General features: G+C 36.6%; 1 protein-coding gene and 1 pseudogene across 2 annotated transcripts in view; both read right to left on the bottom strand.

Moving 5' to 3' along the window:
• The window catches only part of SLC12A2 (solute carrier family 12 member 2), a 108,294-nt gene that overhangs the window by 60,758 nt on the left and 21,805 nt on the right, over positions 1-25,731 (bottom strand). For both annotated transcript variants that reach the window (XM_055299204.2, XM_055299205.2), the window contains exons 2-4: positions 17,976-18,095; positions 16,622-16,697; positions 16,229-16,324 (exon numbers count right to left, since the gene is read on the bottom strand). In XM_055299204.2, coding sequence (XP_055155179.1) covers positions 16,229-16,324; positions 16,622-16,697; positions 17,976-18,095 — 292 coding nt within the window. The remainder of the gene's footprint in view (positions 1-16,228; positions 16,325-16,621; positions 16,698-17,975; positions 18,096-25,731) is intronic.
• On the bottom strand, positions 19,108-21,574 carry LOC129493259 (protein O-glucosyltransferase 2-like; annotated as a pseudogene).

The raw sequence follows: 25,731 nt of genomic DNA, 5'->3' as shown, positions 1-25,731 counted from the left end.
AGAAATTCATGTTATGTGCCTTAAAGTTTTGATTTTATAAAATGTGAGGTTTCAAAATATTTAAAAGTCTTTCACAAATACAGAAACTTAAAACGTACAACTCACATTTTAAAAGATTTGTATTGTTTTCAAGAAAAAGGAAGTGACGCATGGATAAGAATATAAAAACTACACATCATATATTACTTCTTATGAAAATCAACAGTTATTTGCCCTATTCCTTCCCACTTCCATTACTATTTCCTAGAGGTTTTTTTTTAAAAAAAAAAAAAAAAAAAGATCTACCACTCTGAAAGGCTGTGGTATTTTTTACTAATCAGCACAGACTAGGTATACATCTTATTTTGTTAAATACTACATATTTAACTTAATTCTACTAAAGTACTGTTGTCATCCTCATTTTACAAATGAGAAAATTATGGCTCAGGGAGGTTAAGTAATTTGGCTAAGGTCATGCAAGCAGGTAAGTAAAGAACTGTATTTAAACTCAGGTCTCCCTGACTTAATTGCTTACCAATACAGTATGTATGATAAACTCTTGTAAATCAGCCTTTCTGTTATCACTAAAAATGCTGAAGACATAGAAAATAAAAATTATTTTATTAAAAAAATCTATTGATCAAGCAAACACAGACATCAATATGGAAAAAAAAGTCCTGATGGGGTCTCATAATTTGGCCATAAACTACCCTAAACTCTGACTGTAAAGAACATAATTAGTCAGATGTCAGAGATACTAAGTAGTGACAATACTGAGTTCCATCTTTATTACATCTTGATTTGGGGATATATGCCCCGGTAACTGTTATTAAATCTCCAATCAGTAATCAAAACCCTAACTAGGCTAAAGCCTAACGTCAAAAACTGGTATCAGTCATAAAATACGTCTCAATTTCAAAAACCTGAAATGACACACTGTATATTACAACAGAACTATATTGGATGCACGAAAGATACCTAAATATTTAAATTACGTAACAAACTTTTAAATAAATCACAAGCGAAATTAGAAAGTATTTTGAACTGATTTGATAACGAAAAGTGCAGCATAAAATTAGTGAGATATACCTAACACAGAAATTACAGTAAAATTTGTTTTAAATGCTTATACTAAAAAATGAGGATAAATCAATAATCTAAGCTTCTACCTTGAGAAACTGGAAAAAGAGTAAATAAAATCTAAAATGGAAAAAATAGTAAGAAAGCCAAAAGTTATTCTTAAGTATTAAAAAAACTGATAAACAATAGCTAGACTAATCAAGAAGAAAAAAAAGTAAATTAAATTAGGAATGAAAGCAGGGACATGTCATTACAAATCCTATTGCATCAAAAAGTTAAGAAGGTAATATATTAAATGACTTGATTACAATGATTTTGCAACTAGATGAAATACACAAATTTCTTGAAAAACAAAATGTGGCAGAAGTGTGACTGCAACAGGAAACTGAAGTAACCCTATAGTATGACAGAAATTAAATTTGTGATAAGCACTCCTGCCAAAAAAAAAAAAACAAACAAAAAACTATTGGCGCAGATGGCTTCACTGGTGAGGAAGAAATAAGACCAATTTTACACAAACTCTTTTAGAAAATAGAGGAAAAGGAAACACATAAGATGAGCATAATACTGACATAAAAACCTAGTAAGATTATTATTAAAAAAGGAAAATTCCAGGCTGGGCATGGTGGCTTACGCCTGTAATCCCAGCACTTTGGGAGGCTGAGGTGGGTGGATCACAAGGTCAGGAGATGGAGACCATCCTGGCTAACACAGTGAAACCCCGTCTCTACTAAAAATACAAAAAATTAGCGGGTCGTGGTGGCGGGTGCCTGTAGTCCCAACTACTCAGGAGGCTAAGGCAGGAGAATGGCATGAACCTGGGAGGCAGAGCTTGCAGTGAGCCAAGATTGTGCCACTGCACTCCAGCCTGGGTGACAGAGCAAGACTCCATCTCAAAAAAAAAAAAAAAAAAAAATTCCAGACCAATATTCCTTATGATCATACTCAAAAATTGTTAAAGTATTAGCAAGTAAAACTCGACAGAAAGGATAATATCTCTGACCTAGTGAAGTTTATCCTACAAATACTGGGTTGTTTTAGATGCAAAAAAAAAAAAAAAAAAATATGTAGGTTGTGATAATAGAATAAGGGAAGAAAAAAAAACATACAGTTCAACAGATGCAGGAGAATAATAACAAAATTCACTATCCATTTATGATAAATACGCTCAGCAACTCAGAAACAGAACTAAATCTGACAAATGACATTTTAAAATCTTATAGTTAACAGTGATATTGAACTCATTCCCTCTAAGACTAGGAACAAGGAAAGGATGTTTATTCTCACCACTTCTAGTCACCATTGTACCATAGGTCTTAGCTAGTTCATAAGGCAAGAAAAAGAGGAAAAGTTCTAGAGACTTGAAAGAAAAAGTAAAACCCATCTCTATTCAGATGACAAATCTTGGCTATTGTGAACAGCGCTGCAACAAACATGGGAGTGCAGCTATCTCTCCAATATACTGATTTCTTTTCTTTTGGGTATATACACAGCATTGGATCATATGGTAGCTCTATTTTTAGTTCTCTGAGGAACTTCCAAACTGTCCTCCATAGCGGTTATACTAATTTACATTCCCACCAACAGTGTACAAGAGTTCTATTTTCTCCACATCCTCTCCAGCATTTGTTACTGCCTGATTTTTTTATATGATTTGCATTTCTCTGATGACCAGTGATGTTGAGTGCCTTTTCATATGCCTGCTTGCCATTTGTTTATCTTCTTTTCAGAAATGTCTATTCAAATCTTTTACCCATTTTTAAATTGGATTATCAGATTTTGTTCCAAGAGTTTTTTGAGCTCCTTATATATTTAGGTTGTTAATCCAATTTTTTTGGCAGAAATTGGCATACCTAAGTCAAAAATTTATATGAAAATGCCAGAGATCTAGAAAAGCCAAAACAATTATGAAAAAGAAGAACAAAGTTAGAAGACTTAGGACTTACTATGAAGCTAAGCAATCAATACAAGATAGTACCAGAATAGGATACACAAACAAATCAATGCAACAGAATTCAGTCCAGATGACAGAAAACTGATTTTTCAACAATGGTATCGAAAACAACTCACTAAGAAACAGACAGTTGTTTCAACAAATGGTGCCAAAACAAGTGGATATGTGTACAAGGATGGGGGCAAGAAGGGTAGGGAGAAAAACAACTACACTCTCCATCTCACATTATACCCCAAAATTAATTTGAGACTGTCCACAGAGAAAAATCTAAAAACTAAAACTATAAAGCCTCTAGAAGAAAATATAGGAGAATATCTTCATGGCCTTGGGATGGGCAAATATTTCTACCATGAACAAAGCACTAGCATAAAAAAAAAAGACAGAAACTGGACTTCATCAAAATGGTAAATGTCTGTTCACTGAAAGACACGATTAAGAAAATGATAAAAATGGTAAGACAAGCCACAGACTGAGAATGAATACACACAATATATATGTCAAACCTAATAACATAACTAGATATATAGAAAAATTTACAGATCAGTAACAAAAAGACAACCCAATTTTTAAATTGGCTAAAGATGTGACTACATCCCAAAAGAAGACTCTACAAGTGGCCAATAAACACATAAAAAGATGCTCCTCATCACTGAACATCAAGGAAATGACCCAAACTTCTCCTCGCCACCTACCACTCTCTCCATACACTTCCACTGTGGTCTGAATGTGTGGCCTCATAGAATCCTGGTACTAAACTTCTCATTTCACACACAGTAAGGCTGAGATTCAGAATCTGTGACTTCAAGCCATAGGTGAACAGTAAAGCTGTGAGAAGACTCGAGCAATCTGTTATTTAGTCCCATAACTAAAATCAAAACTAAAATGACTGCCTCACCTATCTCTTGTTATTGTTTTAAGAGTTAAGTAATTTAAAATCCTTTGGAAAAAATAAAGCCCAATCACAATTCCATTTTAAACTCAGGCAAAATACTGAAATTATTTTCCTTGCTGTGATGTTGTGATGTAAGAAGAAATATATATTTGGTCTTCATCCAAGGTTACTGCAACAGAACTTATAAAACCCTTGGAATTTACTCATCAGGTGAGAGAAGCATCTTTTGTTATTTAAAATAAGCCCCTTCAAATCTACCTCAGTTCATGCTAATAAGGTGACTTGGTGGGCCCTTAGATAGCTTCTGGATGGGACAGTGCTAGTTGCTAGAGGAACAACTATGTGATTAGAGGGTTAGCACTTTCAACACCCCCATTACCCACCCCAGCTCCCACCCCTCACACCTTAGGGGAGAAGAGAAGGGAGAGGCACTAGAAATTGAGCTAATCATTAATGGCCAATGATTTAATCAATCGTGGCTATATAATGGAAAACTATAAACAAAGGGGTTTAGAGAACTCAGGCTGGTGAACACAGAGGTGCCAGGAGGATGGCACTTGGAGAGGTCATGGAAGCTCTGCATCCCTTCTCCCATACCATGCTTTATGCAACTCTTTTATTTGGCTCTGTGTTGTAGCCTTTATTATAAACTGATGATAGTAAGCTGTTTGCTTAAGTTCTAGGAGCCATTTTAGCAAATTATCAAACCTGAGGAAGGGGCTGTGGAAACCCCCAATATATAGCCAGTTGGGCAGAGGTACAGGAGGCCTGAAATTGCAACTGGCATCTGAAGTGGGAGTAGTCTTGTGAGATGCAGCTCTTAACCTATGGGGTCTGCACCAACTCTGGGCAATTAGCGTCAAATTTTAATTGAATTGTTGGATACCCAATTAGTGTCCAGAGAGTTGGGGAATTGGTTTGCGTGGGGAAAACCCACACATTTGGAGTCAGAAGTGTGTAAACAAGAAACAGATCCTAGTAGTATTGCTATTACCTAATGTGCAGAACTTCATGAATGGTGTAAGAGTCACAGGGGCTTTTGCCAAGATGAATGGAATGGCAGAGTCTAGAAATAGACCCACACTGTAGGGTCAATTAATTTCTGAGAAAACCACAAAGGTAGGTAAACAGAAGAGATCACCTTAACAGATGGTGCTGGAATAACTGGATATCCATATGAATCTTGACTCAAATTTCACAATATATACAAAAGCTAGCTACAAATGGTAATATATCTAGCTGAAAACCTAAAGCTGTAAAACCTCTAGAAGAAAACACAGAAGAAAATCTTTGGGACCCCGGGCTAGGGAAAGGTTTCTTAGATATCACTCCAAAAGCACAATCCAAAAAGGAAAAAGAGATGAACTGGACATAGCTAAAACTATAAGCTTCTCTTCTAATGATGCCATTGAAGGAATGAAACGACAATCCATATACTCAAGAGAAAAAAACTGCAAATAATTTATTTGATAAAGTACTTGTATCTAGAACCTCTCAAAACTCAATAGTAAGAACTCCCAATGCAATAAATAACCCTTCAAAATATGAGTAGACACTTATAGTACATGAGAAGATGCCCAGCATCTTTAGCCATTATGGAAGTACAAATGAAAACCATCATAAGATACCACTACGCACATATTAGAATGAAAAATAAAAAGGACAATACCAACTGTTGGTGAGGATACAGACACAGAACAAGTGAAACTCACTGTTGGTTGGAATAGAAAGTGAAAATTTTGTAAAAATAAAGTTTTATTGGTGTATTGAGGAAAAGAATCAAAGGGTGACAATAACGAAATACATTCTAGTACCCTGGTTTACAAATAAAAATAAGGAGTTTGCCTGTTAATGTTTGGCAAATTTTCTCTATTTTGTTGCCATTATTTTATCATATAGGGAAAGGCGAGGTGACAAACGTGGAATCTTCCAACCAGGATTAGGTGTTGTGTTATTGTGAATGATCACCAGAATAAATCAATTAAATTTTAAGATACAAGAGACAAAGACATATAACCCTAATTCTGCAGCAAACAATTTTGGAACCAAACTGAAGTATTAATAATAAACTGCATAAACTGGCAAAACTGAAAGGTCACCAATGAGTAAAGAAAAAACCCATGCTGAAAATTCTATTACTTGCCAGATTCGTATCTGAGCTGTTTGCAGAATACAGTGTTCTACTGAACTGAAAACATAATGTTATGTTAAATTTAATAAACCTCTTAATACAGCTGTGTTTTACAGCTGCTTCAAACATTTCATTGATCTGAAAAGTTATAATTTCAAAGAAATTAGCTATTAAAAAAAGGAACTATGGAGCTGAATTCTAACTTAGAACTCCTTTTTGATAATGGTAGGAATTAATAGTTAAACAATGGATAAAACAAAAAATTTGACAATCAATGATAATCTGATTTTTCAAATACAAAAAGCACTTTTCTGTCACGGTACATGGAAAAAGTTTTTCCTTATTTCCAATGTTTTTGGCTTTATCTATGTACAAAAATGAGGAGGTATTCAATTATTTCAGAGAAAAGTAAAACAGATATGAGTACATAAAATTGCGACTTATGTAGACATTTCAAAGATTCACAAGCTGAATCTGCATAAAAACTAATTTTGTTAAAAAAAATGGATATAGGAGTGGTGAGAGAGGGCATCCCTGTCTTGTGCCAGTTTTCAAAGGGAATGCTTCCAGTTTTTGCCCATTCAGTATGATATTGGCTGTGGGTTTGTCATAGATAGCTCTTATTATTTTGAGATACGTCCCATCAATACCTAATTTATTGAGAGTTTTTAGCATGAATGTTGTTGAATTTTGTCAAAGGCCTTTTCTGCATCTATTGAGATGATCATGTGGTTTTTGTCTTTGGTTCTGTTTACATGCTGGATTACATTTATTGATTTGCGTATGTTGAACCAGCCTTGCATCCCAGGGATGAAGCCCACTTGATTATGGTGGATAAGCTTTTTGATGTGCTGCTGGATTCGGTGTGGCAGTATTTTATTGAGGATTTTTGCATCAATGTTCATTAAGCATATTGGTCTGAAATTCTCTTTTTTGGTTATGTCTCTGCCAGGCTTTGGTATCAGGACGATGCTGGCTTCATAAAATGTGTTAGGGAGGATTCCCTCTTTTTCTATCGATTGGAATAGTTTCAGAAGGAATGGTACCAGTTCCTCCTTGTACCTCTGGTAGAATTCAGCCGTGAATCCATCAGGTCCTGGACTCTTTTTGGTTGGTAAACTACTGATTATTGCCACAATTTCAGAGTCTGTTATTGGTCTAATCAGAGATTCAACTTCTTCCTGGTTTAGTCTTGGGAGAGTGTATGTGTCGAGGAATTTATCCATTTCTTCCAGATTTTCTAGTTTATTTGCATAGAGATGTTTGTAGTATTCTCTGATGGTAGATTGTATTTCTGTGGGATTGGTGGTGATATCCCCTTTTACATTTTTTATTGCATCTATTTGATTCTTCTCTCTTTTCTTCTTTATTAGTCTTGCTAGCAGTCTATCAATTTTGTTGATCTTTTCAAAAAAACCAGCTCCTGGATTCATTAATTTTTTGAAGGGTTTTATGTGTCTCTATTTCCTTCAGTTCTGCTCTGATTTTAGTTATTTCTAGCCTTCTGCTAGTTTTTGACTGTGTTTGCTCTTGCTTTCCTAGTTCTTTTAATTGTGATGTTAGGGTGTCAATTTTGGATCTTTCCTGCTTTCTCTTGTGGGCATTTAGTGCTATAAATTTCCCTCTACACACTGCTTTGAATGTGTCCCAGAGATTCTGGTATGTTGTGTCTTTGTTCTCGTTGGTTTCAATGAACATCTTTATTTCCGCCTTCATTTCATTATGTACCCAATAGTCATTCAGGAGCAGGTTGTTCAGTTTCCATGTAGTTGAGCAGTTTTGAGTGAGTTTCTTAATCCTGAGTTCTAGTTTGATTGCACTGTGGTCTGAGAGACAGTTTGTTATAATTTCTGTTCTTTTACATTTGCTGAGGAGAGCTTTACCTCCAACTACATGATCAATTTTGCAGTAGGTGTGGTGTGGTGCTGAAAAAAATGTATATTCTGTTGATTTGGGGTGGAGAGTTCTGTAGATGTCTATTAGGTCCACTTTGTGCAGAGCTGAGTTCAATTCCTGGATATCCTTGTTAACTTTCTGTCTCGTTGATCTGTCTAATGTTGACAGTGGGGTGTTAAAATCTCCCATGATTATTGTGTGGGAGTTTAAGTCCCTTTGCAGGTCACTCAGGACTTGCTTTATGAATCTGGGTGCTCCTGTGTTGGGTGCATATATATTTAGGACAGTTAGCTCTTCTTGTTGAATTGATCCCTTTACCATTATGTAATGGCCTTCTTTGTCTCTTTTGTTCTTTGTTGGTTTAAAGTCTATTTTATTAGGAAGTTCTGGCCAGAGCAATCAGGCAGGAGAAGGAAATAAAGGGTATTCAATTAGGAAAAGAGGAAGTCAAATTGGCTCTGTTTGCAGATGACATGATTGTATATCTAGAAAACCCCATTGTCTCAGCCCAAAATCTCCTTAAGCTGATTAGCAATTTCAGCAAAGTCTCAGGATACAAAATCAATGTACAAAAATCACAAGCATTCTTGTACACCAATCACAGACAAACAGAGAGCCAAATCATGAGTGAACTCCCATTTATAATTGCTTCAAAGAGAATAAAATACCTAGGAATCAAACTTACAAGGGATGTGAAGGACCTCTTCAAGGAGAACTACAAACCACTGCTCAATGAAATAAAAGAGGATACAAACAAATGGGAGAACATTCCATGCTCATGGGTTGGAAGAATCAATATAGTGAAAATGGCCACACTGCCCAAGGTAATTTATAGATTCAATGCCATCCCCATCAAGCTACCAATGACTTTCTTCATAGAATTGGAAAAAACTACTTTAAAATTCATATGGAACCAAAAAAGAGCCCGCATCGCCAAGTCAATCCTAAGCCAAAAGAACAAAGCTGGAGGCATCACGCTACCTGACTTTAAACTATACTACAAGGCTACAGTAACCAAAACAGCATGGTACTGGTACCACAACACAGACATAGATCAATGGAACAGAACAGAGCCCTCAGAAATGATGCCGCATATCTACAACTATCTGATCTTTGACAAACCTGACAAAAACAAGAAATGGGGAAGGGATTCCCTATTTAATAAATGGTGCTGGGAAAACTGGCTAACCATATGTAGAAAGCTGAAACTGGATCCCTTCCTTACACCTTATACAAAAATTAATTCAAGATGGATTAAAGACTTAAATGTTAGACCTAAAACCATTAAAATCCTACAAGAAAACCAAGGCAATACCATTCAGGACACAGGCGTGGGCAAGGACTTCATGTCTAAAACACCAAAAGCAATGGCAACAAAAGCCAACATTGACAAATGGGATCTAATTAAACTAAAGAGCTTCTGCACAGCAAAAGAAACTACCATCAGATTGAACAGGCAACCTACAGAATGGGAGAAAATTTTTGCAACCTACTCATCTGACAAAGGGCTAATATCCAGAATCTACAATGAACTCAAACAAATTTACAAGAAAAAAACAAACAAACCCCACCAAAAAGTGGGCGAAGGACATGAACAGACACTTCTCTAAAGAAGACATTTATGCAGCCAAAAAACACATGAAAAAATGCTCATCATCACTGGCCATCAGAGAAATGCAAATCAAAACCACAGTGAGATACCATCTCACACCAGTTAGAATGGCCATCATTAAAAAGTCAGGAAACAACAGGTGCTGGAGAGGATGTTGAGAAATAGGAACACTTTTACACTGTTGGTGGGACTGTAAACTAGTTCAACCACTGTGGAAGTCAGTGTGGTGATTCCTCAGGGATCTAGAACTAGAAATACCATTTGACCCAGCCATCCCATTACTGGGTATATACCCAAAGGACTATAAATCATGCTGCTATAAAGACACATGCACACGTATGTTTACTGTGGCACTATTCACAATAGCAAAGACTTGGAACCAACTCAAATGTCCAATAACGACAGACTGGATTAAGAAAATGTGGCACATATACACCATGGAATACTATGCAGCCATAAAAAATGATGAGTTCATGTCCTTTGTAGGGACATGGATGAAACTGGAAAACATCATTCTCAGTAAACTATCGCAAGGACAAAAAACCAAACACCGCATGTTCTCACTCATAGGTGGGAACCGAACAATGAGAACTCATGGATACAGGAAGGGGAACATCACACTCTGGGGACTGTTGTGGGGTGGGGGGAGGGGGGACGGACAGCATTGGGAGATATACCTAATGCTAAATGATGAGTTAATGGGTGCAGCAAAACAACACGGCACATGGATACATATGTAACAAACCTGCACATTGTGCACATGTACCCTAAAACCTAAAGTATAATAATAAAAAAAATGGATATAATTGATTTTTTGTTCTCACTATCCACGTGAATGTTAAATGTGACTAACCACGATGTTGCATTACATAAGATAATGTATGTCAACACCATGGCATCATGCCTAGCAGTTAGGTCTCAAAAAATAATAGCTACTATTATTATCTGAATGTAAGCTCCAAGAACATAGCATTTTGTCTTTCACTGTTAAAAACCCAGTGTCTGTCACAAAATGTTCAACAATTGTCTGTTGATTGACTAAAGTACAAGTAACATAAAACTTCATCACGGAATAGGCAAGTTTATGTTGATTTTAGATTTTGGAAACTTCAGAACTACCTATCTGAAGTTTTATGTAACCAAGGCCTTCATCTGAAAAGATACTGACCTCTGCTTTTAACTTAGTCAACTAAATGCCCCCAAGCAAAAAGTGTTTGAGAAACCTTTCCTTTCTATTGCTCAGTTCATATAATACAGTATGAATTAAAACCAAGAATTTACAGTCTTCATCTTATGAACGGCTGCCTGCAGTTGTCCTCTATTCTATGAGTGAGTCTAAATTCACGGATTAATTAAAGATGGGACAACTCTGGTCTGCGTAATCTAGGAAATGCAGATCTGAGTGAAGGTGGCTGCTGGCCAGCACCATCCAAGTTGCAAGACCTGTTGCACAGATCCGTGAAAATTCTATAAAATCCAAGCTCTCAAGAACACTGCTATGATTCGTAGAAAAGGAAAGGGCTCTAAAATCCCTGTAGCCTGCAATAATCTGAAAAGCATTAATGTGTCTTGCAGGCAGGGATTACGACAGAAATAAAGTAAACTTTATCAGTTGCTTGACACTGCTATTCTTATGTGGAAGGCAGGGAACTTAAGTGATGATTCTCTAACCTGCCTCCAGTAGCTTTAAACAGTACCCCAAATCAGCCGGGAGCGGGGGCTCATGCCTGTAATCCCAGCACTTTGGGAGGCTGAGGCGGGCAGATCACGAGGTCCGGAGATCGAGACCATCCTGACTAACACAATGAAACCCCATCTCTACTAAAAATACAAAAAATTAGCCGGGCGTGGTGGTAGGTAACTGTAGTCCCAGCTACTCGGAGGCTGAGGCAGGAGAATGGCGTGAACCCAGGAGGCGGAGCTTGCAGTGAGCCGAGATCGTGCCACTTTACTCCAGCCTAGGTAACAGAGCAAGACTCTGTCTCAAAAAAAAAATAGTAATAAAAATAAAAAAATAGTACCCCAAATCACTACTAAAATTGAATCAAGCCTGAAACTAAGCATCTTTTATTTTCTACATTTTGACTTTTTCAGAAACCTTGCATGTTTCCATTACATGAGACTTCAAAGTTGGACATTATTACATTTGTTTATAAGTTAAGAACAAAGTACAACTTTTCTAGATTGATATCTGTTTAATCTCTAAAATGTACTGTTAAAGCCAATGTTAAAATTAATTAGTAATATTAAATCTCTCCTATGGCAAAATGTACACAACACTAGGGAAAGTTCACTGAATTCACATTACTTCTGCAAAGCTGCAAACACGTAATTTTCGAGATGAGAATAAAACATTATTCAATTAATAAAATATAAACACGTTAAAATTCAGTTAAGAATCAAGATAAATAGGCATTATCTCAAATTAGTTAACATTAATTTTTAAAAACTATGCAACAAGTTTAAAATGGGGCTCTTTGAATGAAAATTACTAAACAATAAACACAATGTTCCCCAGCCTTTGAATAGTATTTTAAGAAAATTTATTTCCTTATTAATTCCCTTAATAGTCAACTTTCAGTCTACAAAAAGTTCAGATGGGTTCACCAGACATCATTCTTCCCACAGCATTTTTCCACTTCCTTTTAAGACACCAATCCTCTGGATAATTCTAGCTCTATTACCGTCCTTTCTAAGTAGCCCTTACAAGGTAGGCAGTCAAAATCAAATCCTCAGCAGTTGAGTTGTAGGAAATCCAACTCAGGGATTCTTGGTACCACCAAGAAGTATAGTTTATAGTTTATAGCTAAAATGGCAAACAAAACTCATACCTATACACTGAATCTCAAGTTTGTTTTAAACCATTAACTCCCCTCTCCATCTTTTTTCGAGCCTTGAATAAGAATTCCTTGCTCCACAGAGATTCCCAGTCTGGAATTTTCTGTCATCACCCTATGCTGTCATTTAACAAGTTCCTCTCTCCCCTGGATATTCTATAAAACGCTTCCTGGATATATTGGCATAATGTGATTCAGATTTAATTTGTTGGGAAACAATACTTCACAGGTATTCCTATCAAGTAAAAGCTTTACAGAAGTTGGAATTAAAAAAAATGTATTTCAATAGTTTTTGGGGAACAAGTGGTTTTTGGTTACATGGGTAAGTTCTTTAATGGTGATTTCTGAGATTTTGGTGCACTCATCACTCAAGCAGCGTACACTATACCCAGTGTGTGGTTGTGTGGTCTTTTATCCCTCACCCACCTCCCACCCTTCCACCCGTATCCCCAAAGTCTATTGTATTATTCTTATGCCTTTGCATCCTCATAGCTTACCTCCCACTTATAAGAATATATGAGATTTGGTTTTCCATTCCTTAGTTACTTCACTTAGAATGATGGTCTCCAACTCCATGCAGGTTGCCGCAAATGCCATTATTTTGTTCCTTTTGAAGGCTGAATAGCATTCCATGGTGTACATATACCACATTTTCTTTATCCACTCACTGGTTGATGGGCATTTAAGTTTGGTTCCACATTTTTATAATTGTGAATTCTACTGCTATAAACATGTGTGCGCAAGTGTCTTTTTCATATAATGACTTATTTTCCTTTGTTTGGGTAGATTACTCAGCAGGAAGACTGCTGTATCAAATAGTAGTTCTACTTTTAGTTAAGGAATCTCCATACTGTTTTCCATAGTGGTTATATTAGTTTACATTTCCACCAACAGTGTAAAAGTGTTCCCTTTTCACAACATCCACACCAACATCTGTTATTTTATTATTTTTTTAATTATGGCCATTCCTGCAGGAGTAAGATGGTATCTCATTGAGGTTTTAATTTGCATTTCTCTGATAATTAGTGATGTTGAGCATTTTTTCATGTTTGTTGGCCATATGTATATCTTGTTTTGAGAATTGTCTATTCATGTCCTTTGTCCATTTTTTGATGGGATTGATATTTTCTTGCTGATTTGAGTTCCTTGCAGATTTTGCATATTAGTCCTTTGTCAGATGTAGAGTTGGCAAATATTTTCTCCTACTCTGTGGGTTGTCTGTTTACTCTGGCTGAGTATTTCTTTTGCTGTGCAGAAGCTTTTTAGTTTAATTAGGTACCATTTAGTTTTGTTTTTGTTAAATTTGCTTTTGGGTTCTTGGTCATGAATTCTTTGCCTAAGCCAATGCCTAGAAGAGTTTTTCCAATGTTATCTCCTAGAATTTCTATGGTTTCAGGTCTTAGATTTAAGTCTTTGAACCATACAAAGCTGAAATATTCTAATTCTCTTTCCTCCTTCACTCATTATGTAGAGCAATTATCTGAAGAACAAATCTCATCGACTTCTTGGTTACCTTGAGTTCAGGAAAGAAACCTTTCAGGAGTTTGATTCAACACTGTTTATTTATCAATTTTCATAAGATGGTTCCCGAGTATGTTTCAAAGGTTAGAAGTGAGATTTTTTGTTTGTTTCATTGTGAACTTATGGATTTACATCCATATTTTCATCCAAATCAGTTATCATCATTACTGCTGTTCAAATTATCCAAACTTTAGCCAGTGTTAGCTCCTTTGACTCTTAGGTCCTTTTGACATGAAACTAGTAGTGTTCAATACTTTTGGATCTGTAAAGGTGTCTAAGCTCATTTCCTGCCCAGATAAGCAATCAATTTTTTCTCTAAAGTCCGCTGGTTCTTTTGAGTGGAAATACACAACATGGGCACAAGAATTGCTTATTGCCACTGAGCTGGTCATTTATTATAGGTCACTTTAATGGAAAAAACTAAAAAATATGTACTTTCAGGATAAATTTTAAGACTAATACTTTCAATTTAGAATCCTGAATACAGGTTTAATGTGATCTCAGTTTTATGCCTGTATCTACTTTCTCCCATGTGGAAAATACTTTTTTCATGATATCAAAATAAATCACGTTAGGGGTTTCCAAATCTGTCAGATACAGAGGAGACAGAAGGGGCTTACATTCACTAAAAGAATCTCTTGAAAACACTAACTGCAGATGATGCAGCTCATATATATTCTATAAAGACCATCCAGATGTCCAAAGTCACTAAGTGAAAAATGAATGCCTTCTAAGAAAGCTTCATAGTATTTGGTCATTCTTTAAATTAATAACTTTCTCTTTTATCCTCTATGGGTTTCATTATTTCAGCAAATGTATCACCTTCTTGATCGTATGAACATCTCATAACAGAATTTCAAGTGGTTTTTACCCTCTAGGTTCTTCCTTTGTGAACAGATTTTTCAGGAAACTCAGGCAAAATTATAATATGTAGTCATTTTTTGGGACAGATCTGTGTGGGTTCCACATTCTCCTACTTTCCCTGGCAGTCCATGACAGAAGACTGCACACAAAGTCTATGAGGCAGATGTATTTGTATATAGATATATATATGTATATGCTACCAATGGTATATATATGTAAACTACGAATGGTATTGAAAAACGAAATGGCTTTTTGGTCACAATCTTGAAAAATCTCTACCTTCCAAAAGTCTGATTCAAATGGGGGAAATGAAAAGCTCAGTCTGGTTCTCTCTCTCTTTCCCTCCCACACCCAAATACTTGATGCAGGTAAAGTGGAAATTGTGTTATATAACATCAAATAGGGATATTCAAAATAGTTGAGGCAGATGAAATAGATCTTTTCTCAGTTGATTTGCTACCATGACTTTACAGGTGCTGGCAGACATTTTGTCTCCTTTCTCCAGGGATCTTCTCACTCTGACTGAGGAGTTTTGATTTGGAAAATGGAATTCTTTTCTTCTTGTTTTCAGGGATCCTGATTCCATTCTCCTGTAGTCTCTTGGGTCCTCTTCCTAGGGAGGGTAAAAATCTCACAAGGCAGATCTTATAGACTCTAATGAGAATCCTCATAGTGCCCACAGAAAGCTAGACTTGAAAGTATGAATTTAAAGTCCCAGGGCCAGGTGCAGTGGCTCACACCTGTAATGCCAGCACTTTGGGAGGTCAAGGCAGGCAAATTACCTGAGGTCAGGAGTTCGAGCCCAGCCTGGCCAACATGGCAAAACCCCGTCTCTACTAAAAATACAAAAATTAGCCGGGCGTGGTGGTGCATGTCTGTAATCCTAGCTACTCAGGAGGCTGAGGCAGAAGAATCACTTAAACCTGGGAGGCAGAGGTTGCACTGAGCCAAGATCATGCCACTGCACTACAACCTGGGTGACAGAGTGAGACTCCATCTCCAAATAAATATATTAATTAATTTACAGTCCCAGGTATAGTTCACACAATGCTATTAGACCATGGGCAAGGTATACTGCCTCAGTTTCCCTCAATAGGGGATGGAGGTCGGGAATCAGTTTACCCCACTACAATGCTGAACAAATGCCAGGAGCATGTTGCTGACTGATCCAAGGGCAAGCCTTGGAGGAGGCAATTAAGATGCAGCCCAGTGGATAAGAGACCAAAGTAGATGCTCCATTCTCGCTGCGAGACACTCTGAATAACTTAAAGCATATGTGTATGAGTTGATATAAAATTTTACATTGAAATATGCTAGTCTGGAAGTGCTCAGTAGCAACTTTCTTGTCTATATAGACTTAGTATGTTGCTTCAGTTAAAGTAAAAAATAATTAAAAATACAATTTAGACCTCTGTTTAGTAAGAGTAATCTGATGATGATGATACAAAAAGATTCAACTTACCTCCTCTTACAAATCCATTAGTTGCTATTGCTGAAGTAGACAATCCTGTGATAGTTGTCACAACAGTGGCCATCATTATTACAAGGACTGATAGACCTTTACGAAGAAAGAAAAGACAGTGAGAATACTTACTCTTGTTTAAGCCTGCCGTTATCTAAAACTGGTTGGTCTAAGAACACTGAATCTACATTTTAAGTTATAAATTACCCAATTTTGATATCATTTTATAAAAACCAAATCAGAATTATGAAAAAAGGAACATCAAGATAACAATCTGATATAAAGGAAAATGTAGTTAAAAATGACTCTAATTTCTTGAGTTTTATGAGGTTAAGAGCTCAGACACAGTTATTTTGCTTATTTTCAAATCAAGCAGGATGTCACTTCACTTACCTATTCCAGCTTGACCCACAATCCATGACAATCTAATGAAGAGCATCACACCCCAAATGTTTAACATACAACGTACCTAAGAGGGAAAAAGAGGCCAAGACACAGAGGAAGAAGAATAATCAAACATTATACAGTAAACATTAAACCAGCCAAAGTAGAACAACATGAATTTGAAACTACAGAAGATACGTAGTTTTAAATCTAACTCCTACCCAACCCTTTTCTTTAACAGTTTTTATAAAGAGCTTAAAAGAGCTTACTTTTGAACTAATATAAACACAATGTAACATATAAAAGTGTGTATGAAAATAAATGCACTCATCACAATTGTGTGAAGCAGCAGAAGCAACAGAACAAGAAAGATACAAGAAATATTTTTAAAATTCAGCCCTCTAAAAAAGTAGTGCATATTCCCTTTTATCAATCCAAGTTTAACTTTTGCTTATTCTTTTATAACATCCTCATTTCATGATTTCTTCAGCAGATTTAAGTATTACATAATATTTGTCAATACAAAATGACAATTGTTCACATTTTTAAAAATTCAAATTAGTTGTAAAAGTTTCCCCTATTTATTTTCAGTTTTATTTGCTATGTTGATACACAGAACATAGTCTTCTAAAACACTAAAATCTAAGGCAAACAATACTACCTGAAGCTTCACATTCACCTTATGGATTAGGCAATAAAATTACTACTAAAATTGTGATTTTTTCCCTCTATTTCTCCCTGAAATTCCAATACAACCCCTATTAAGTCCTTCCAAAGTCCCAATGAGAAGGCAATCTAGCCTATTTTAGTCAGATCCTTAGTGCTTATTCAAACACAGAAAAACAGAAGTAAATCTGAACCTTAACCATCTAAACCTATGCAGCAAAGTGAACTCAACATTTAAGTATTTCTCCTGTATTCCTTGCTTGTTAACTTCCATACGCTTCTCTTCAAAATATAATGGGGGTAGTGGGAAAGGAAGCAGGCATATTTCAGCTCTATTCCCTGCTCAGCCTTCTTGATTCTGATGCTCCCAATTTGATAGTCTTCATATTTAATTTGTGAAGAGTGACAATGCATGAGATTCACAAGAGGCAATGAAATATAATTTAATACATCAGTAACACATCATATAGAATATAATCAAGAATAATTTGGCAAAATAAATGGCATATCTCCTTTGCTGAAGTTAATATCCAAAAGCAGAGGAGGAATAAGCTATTAATTTGGTTTTCCACAGCACTCAGATAAGACAGTTAACATAAAGAAAAAAGAGTTCTCTTGAGAACTGATGAGAACGTTAGGAAGATTTTATAACCAACAGATATGCTGTAACTATAAAATTAAGTCTATATATACATACTAATACACCCTTGATCCAACCAAACTTCACGACTCCTTTACTTTCCGCAGTATATGTGACCACAGCATCTCTGGTTGGAGTACTTTCTTCCCCATTTGCAAAGCCATCCTCAAAAGGTTCCTGGTTATAAAAAGAAATATGAATTATGCTTAACATTTAAAATTTAAAATCACTTAACAAAAACAAACATAACTAAATACATCTGACCGTATTTAAGAGGGCATAGTACAGATTTCCAAGAATCAAGGGTTTCCAAATATTTTATCCCAGGAAAGGACAAAACAATAAACTAGAAGAAAACCTTAATTACTGAAATTTAAGTCTCACCATGACAGTAAATCCATTTTAATAATTCCAAATTCTACCTACACTTTTGGTAGTGTCTGGAGGAAACAATGACTCCTGTTTGCTAATTACACGGTAGTTAAGTCGATCAATTCAGACCTCATCTCTCAAGCCACAAATTTATATCACCTAGTTGCCACCAGTCCTACTACATCTGAAATTTCAACATTAACAATTTAAAACTCCTCTTCATCACCAATGAATATGGTTTTTTTATAGTCCATGACAGCAGGAATCCCATGGATCCCAAGATTCCTTCATAGCTCCTCTCTTTACTCATTCCTTATCTGCAGTGACTCAGTGCTTTTCATTGCTTTCCTTTTTCGTTTTTCTCAGACTCAGACATGTAATGGTTGACACAATGAATTTGACAACTAGTGTTTCCTTTTTAGGTTTTTAGGTTTCATATCTGATTCCATAATTCTTGGTTCTCTAACTTCTTTCTCTTTCAGTGCTTCTTGAGTTTTGTTCTATCCCAATATATGACACATTTCCAAAGCAGTAACCGAGCATTAAAAAGGTCTTGAAAGGAAAGAGGAGATGGTTTAGGAAACAGATGTTGTGGGTTTAGAATTATGTCTCTAACACCATCCCGTGGTTCTTCCTCTACCCACATCTAAACAGCAGAGAACATAATATGGCTATATTTCAGATGTTCTTTAAATGCAGAAGAACCAACTAAATTTTTAAAACATGTTTTCAGTACTTCACATCCTTTAGTAAATTCTCTCTCTCCATATATACATATATATACACACACATATATATATATATACACACACACACATATATATATATATATATATATATATACATACATTTTTTTTTTTTGAGACGGAGTCTCGCTCTGTTGTCCAGGCTCGAGTGCAGTGGTGCGATCTCAGCTCACTGCAAGCTCCGCCTCCCAGGTTCACGCCATTCTCCTGCCTCAGCCTCCCGAGTAGCTGGGACTACAGGCACCCGCCACCACGCCCGGCTAATTTTTTGTATTTTTAGTAGAGACGGGGTTTCACCGTGTTAGCCAGGATGGTCTCCATCTCCTGACCTCGTGATCTGCCCGCCTCGGCCTCCCAAAGTGCTAGGATTGCAGGTGTGAGCCACCGTGCCCAGCCTATATATGTTTTTTTTAACAGAAATGAGATGCAGCAAGTTCTGTGCTACCACAGTGCAAATCTACATGATCATCAAAATTCCCTTTTCCCTTAACCAACATCTGTCAGCCAAATAGACTCACTCAATTCCATTTAATGCAATATTGCTATATGCTTTTTTAAAGTACTATCAACCTAGATTAGCACTTAGATTCCATATTTATATATGTTAATTACTGTTAATTCTTTGATTTTTGAAGCAACAGAAGTATAAGCCAGATGCAGTAATTGTGTGTATATATATTTTTTAATAAAGGTGATTTTATTATAAAATTCTAAAAACGTACAGTCATGAGAATACTGCATAAGTAGAAACGTTATCTTCATACTGCAAACAATCACCCAGATTTTATATTGTCCATGGAATTAATACTTTAAAAAATTCTTTTTAGTTAAGAGTCTTCAGAGCACCATCTTTTAATAGAAGTTATTTTGCATACCAGAGTTCATCTTTGGTCTTTTTCCTATGGCAAAGGAAGAGGTCATTCTCAGTCTGTGATTCTACCCTTTTCATGCCCTCTCAGATTTGGGGCCCATTCACTTGTAAATTGGCATATTCCTGGAAAAGTTTGAAATAATAACAGAATATGTAATCATCCATGAGATTATTTCTTGCAAATTCTCGTCCTGCTTTTGCTATCTTTTTGGCCACTTCATTGTAATCTTTTGCCCATTTAAGTTTTTCTAGCAGATCACTCAGGTTGCTTTTAACTGGAATGTAGTGTTTCCAGGGCTGCAGCTCATTGTTAAAATGTTCATAGTCGACGGAGTCTTGGCTTCAGCATAACACTGTCACTAACTAGTAAATATGGCAGGTGATAAGCTGCTATGATGCCATCGATATTTATTTGATACTTATGCTTGAAGAAATAAAAAAATGAAATGTGTTTCACAATGGGACCATACAGGTTTTCATCATGTTTAAAGAAGAAAAAGTTGGTGAAAGCAGCGTCTATGAATTCAAGGTGTTTCTACTGAGTTTAACCAGCTCAAGTCTCCTTTGCGGCTGTCTCGCCCTCTCCAGACAGCTGTGGAGTTTTTGCTTTCCCAGGGAGGACCCGTGTTAGCTTGCACAGACATCATATTCAGACTTACCCGGCCCATGGTTTCTAAAACAGTCAGTCAAGTCATAGGTGGGCATCACGATATCCTTGGAATCTGTGCAGCCACACCAGGAAAAGGTCAGATGGATATTTGAATTGGATTTCTTTTTTTCCAAAGCAAAGGCCAGTCTGACAAATTAACAAAGAACTCTACATCTGGCATCTTCACCTTTCTAGTCAAAGAAAGTAGTATGGCATCCATGATAATTCTAAAACCTACATGTTCACCATGAGTCTTCATATAAACTTTGTTATCTTTTAAGGTTTAGTGACACAGGCTCTGCCTCTGTACAAATCTTTTTGGGATTTCTACTGCAATCTTTTCTGGATCCACAGTAGGGAACTGTGCCAGATCTCTCTGAATCTGAGCAATGGTTTCTGGGTGGGCAGTTCATCCTCCGTAGCCAGGCTGCACTATCTTGCAAAGGCCAGTCACAATTCTCATGGCAAACTAGCCCTTTTAAAATATATGGGGATTTGGCCACATCTTGACCTTGGAATTTAACTTCCACCTTCAGATTTTTGTAGCTTGCACACATTCTGTATCTTACTATGAAGGACCCATCCTTTTGGTCTAAAACCTGGACTCCAATTCCAGTGAATTGCTCCTCTGGTGCTGAGACTTTCACCTGGAAGACTTTTTTGCCTGGAGAAGATGTGAAGTTATTCCCTGATGTATCCACTGTCTGAATATAGAAATAGCGGGTTGGGAAGGATGACGTCTGCTTTTAGCCTGGGTCCCCATATTTTGCTCTTCTCCAGACTCAGCTGCCTTTCTCCGCCCGGCAAGTGCTGGAACTGTCCCCAGAAAGAAGCAATAAAGCAGCAAAATGCTAAACATTTACAAGACGGACTCTCGAAATGATCCATGGATAAATGAAGAAGCGTAAGTGGTGGACAGAAGCAGCCGAGGCTTCGGCAGGTGCACACTGGCCAATCGCAGCGACTCCAAAGGGTGCTGCCTGGCATGCAGGGCAGACATGCAGAGCAGGCATACAGGGCAGGCATGCAGGGCAGGCATGCAGGGCAGGCGCGCGGGTTTCCGCCGCCCCAGGACAATCACAACCTGTGCTCTGGCACGCCTAGGTGAGGGTCGCCAGGCGTTCTGCTGACCCGGCCAAGAACTGCGCTGCTCCTCTTTCTCAGGACAATTATGAACTTAATTAAGTATATTTTCTGAAAACTATTTTAACTAGGCTTTGTAATGGTGAGAAAAATAATTAAATTTTTAATTAATCCTCATGTTTTCATTAATAGACACAGCTACAACCTCAGCTATGTGAAATACATGGAAAATAAGTCATTTTAAGATAACCAGGAATTCAAATATGAAGTTTAATGTTAAACATTTAGGACAGTAGTTCATACATTTTTCAAGAGATCCTAAAACACATTAAGTATTTTCCTTACAGCACACAGTTTCATAACTATTATCAACCAATGATTATTTTACTGTACTATAAAAAGGATGCCCCCAGGCTTATGGAAAATGGAACTAACCAACCCCATAAAAATTTAAAATTACCCCAAATTTGCAATTGTTTTTAAACTTTATTAAGCTATATTGAGATATAACTCACATATCACAAAATTCACTAGTTTAAAGTGTACAAGTTAATGATTTTTCGTGTATCTACAAAGTTGTACTCTTATTCCTGGCATCACTACAATCAACTTTGGAATATTTTTATCACCCCGAAAAGAAATACCTCAATTCCTCCTTCCTTCAGCCCCTGCCAATCACAATTTTCTGTCTCTATGAATTTGCCTATTCTGACATTTCATATAAATGGACTCACACAAGATGTGGGCTTTATGTGTGGCTTCTTTCACTTAGCATGTTTTCAGGGTTCATTCATGTTATATAACATGTATCAGTACTTCACTCCTTTTTATTGCCAGATAATATTCCATACTATGGATATGCCACTTTTTTTTAATTCATCAGTTGGACATTTGGGCTGGTTCTACTTTTTGGCTATTATGAATAATGCTGCCATGAACAGCTGTCTAAAGTTTTTGGGTGAAAATATGTTTTCATTTATCTTGAGCATACACCTACGAGTGGAATTGCTGGACCACGATATAATTCTTGAAGTGACTACTTCTGGTCATTTTTCTCATCTCTTCCTTTGTATGAGACTGCAAACTGTCACTTCCCATTTCAGCAAATATGCCTGCCTATTGTTAGCCCTCTTCCTGCTTAAAATGAAGATGCCTATTCTTCTTCTTCTGCTTGCTGGTATGAACACAGAAACCACTAACGGTTAAATTTGTTAGAAGTATGCATAAACCAGCCAACAAACATATGCAAAAATGCTCATCATCACTGGTCATTAGAGAAATGCAAATCAAAACCACAATTAAGATACCATCTCACGCCATTTAGAATGGTGATCATTAAAAAGTCAGGAAACAACAGATGCTGGAGAGGATGTGGAGAAATTACATTATTGGTGAAAGTGTGAATTAGTTCAACCATTGTGAAAGACAGTGTGGCAATTCCTCCAGGATCTAGAAGCAGAAGGACCATTTGACCCAGCAATCCCATTACTGGGGATATACTCAAAGGATTATAAATCATTCTACTATAAAGACACATGCACACGTGTGTTTATTGCAGCAGTATTCACAATAGCAAAGTCTTGGATCCAACCCAAATTTCCACAATGTTAGACTGAATAAAGAAAATGTGGCACAAATACACATAGAATACTATGCAGCCATAAAAAAGGATGAGTTCATGTCCTTTGCAGGGAGATGGATGAAGCTGGAAACCATCATTCTCAGCAAACAATCACAAGAACCGAAAGACAAACACTGCATGTTCTCACTCATAAGTGGGAGCTGAACAATGAGAACACATGGACACAGTGAGGGGAACATCACACACTGGGGTCTGTTGGGGTGGGGAGGGGTAGGGGAGGGACAGCATTAGGAGAAATGCCTAATGTAGGTGACGGGTTGATGGGTGCAGCAAACCACCATGGTACGTGAATACCTATGTAACGAAACTGTACATTCAGCACATGTATCCTAGAACTTAAAGTATAATTCAAAAATAAGAAGTGTGCATAAACAGTAAAAGAAAAAAATATGACTAGGGGCCTGTGTAGCTCAATCACAATAACAACCTACTTCAGCTGTACTTCCACCACTGTTTAATGTGTTTCAGACAGTAGAGTCAGGGACAATCCCAAATAATAACAAATGACTCTGAATAGGGATTGATGATTCAACTGTTCAATTATTCAAATAAAGCCAGAACAAGAAAATCTGCCAGTTAATTCCATGAACTTTAAGGAGGAGTTCCTTAGCTTTCACCATAGAATACACAGTGCTCTTCAGTTTTTTTAATCAAAGTAGACTTTAAAATATATAACCTCCAAGTATTACAAGAAAATATAATGCCTATAATATACGCAAAAAGGCATCTCTCTTCCCATCTGTGTTAAAAGAAAACGAAAGATGTATGTACTTAGTAGGCTACTTTTTCCAAGGCTAAGATTTCATGTGGGTGTCTTTTTAACAATGCAGAAGTATGCAGGCATCCAAAAATTTTTGCTGTGGGTGTTTATCAGAATTCCACCTCAAAGTTGAAGAGCTAGCAATAATTTTGCAACTAGCTCTCCACCATACTACACACAACTATGTTATAAGAACAAAGTAAAATTTTCCAGTATTTTATTTTAAAATAAAGGTATGTCCACACTAAGTAAAAAATGTATCTTCCCTATCACCTTCTGGCAGATCTATTTTTAAAACTGTTTTAGTTATCTCTACAACACAATTCAAAAGTCAAAAGCAAATAACTGTCTTTATTTGTAGTTCAATTACTAGCCTTAAATATAATAAAATCGGGTTCATAATTGTATTAATTTCCTGAAATACCAGGAAACCAAAGTGGAAGACACATCTTTTGTTTCTTTAAATTCGTTTCAGAGAAATAAGAGAATTAGCAAGTATGGTATTTGGTCCACACACACAAAAAAAGTATAAAAACTGTATAATCAAGGAGGTTCAAGTGTGCAATTATGAACTATAAATTATGCTGATACAAAAGTACATAAATAAAAATCTTCACTCTACCTGCCATTTTCACAGAAATGATAGATTTTTGGTTTTTACTGTATATTCCACAGTAATGGATAAAAAGTAGAAATTGGCAACATAAATATTTTATGGGTAATGTTTTATTAAATGAAGCTGACCAAATTTAGTACTATTCCAGAAAATAATCTTTCAAAAAGTAGCATTATGACTTGAAGTTTCCCAGCAGGGACTGGTGGACAGAGAAAAAAGGGGGAAGAAAGGAAGAGATAAAGGAAAGAATGGAAGATCCAGATATTTAGGCCCTCAGTAATCAAAAAGGAAAAGATTCAGTTGGACATGTTGAATCTGAGGAGCTATGGGACAATTAGAGTCCTATCCAGCAGTTAAAAAACGTGTGACTGGAACCTAAGAGAGGGGCCAGGGATAAAAAGCTACTAGGTGAAGAAGCTATGCAAACAGATGAAAATAAAAACAGAAAACATAGGGAGCGGAACACTTTTCTGAGTATGTACAAAATACACAAAAAAGATTGAAACTCTGGTCTCCATGATCATTACTTCTTTGCAGGATGTAGAGAAAAGGATAATTTTTACACTATGGATGATCTCTTCTTTCTCTAGTATATTCAAATTTCCACCTCAACTTGATCATTCCCTCTCCTTTAACCAGAGTTAACTTTTTACTGCACTCTGACTCTGGCCAAAGTTTCTAACAGTGCAGCACGTTCTTAAATGCAAGCCAACCTGGCTTCCCCTCACCACAACACCAAAATCATTTTATTAAGACATCCAATGACTTCTCGGCTGCTAAATCTAATGTACATTTTTCAGTCCCTGTCTCACTGAACTCCTACAGTACCATCTGATACTGTCAGCCACTCCCTTTCTTGAAACAATACACTCTTCTACCCAGCAATTAAGTGGTAGGAGTTCGTTTAGCACTTGGTCTTATACCCCTCTCCCCTGCTCGTCGCGTATTTTCTATGGTTATCGTACCAGACTCATAGCTCTAAACATCGTGTATATGTGTTAAATCATAAGTGATGGCTTAGGTTCAGTCCTCTTTTGTGAGTTTCAGCCCTGGATATAAAATACTTATCTTACC

The sequence above is a fragment of the Symphalangus syndactylus genome, chromosome 11 (assembly GCF_028878055.3).
Source record: "Symphalangus syndactylus isolate Jambi chromosome 11, NHGRI_mSymSyn1-v2.1_pri, whole genome shotgun sequence".
NCBI lineage: Eukaryota > Metazoa > Chordata > Mammalia > Primates > Hylobatidae > Symphalangus > Symphalangus syndactylus.
This window is presented reverse-complemented; position numbering and strand designations above follow the sequence as displayed.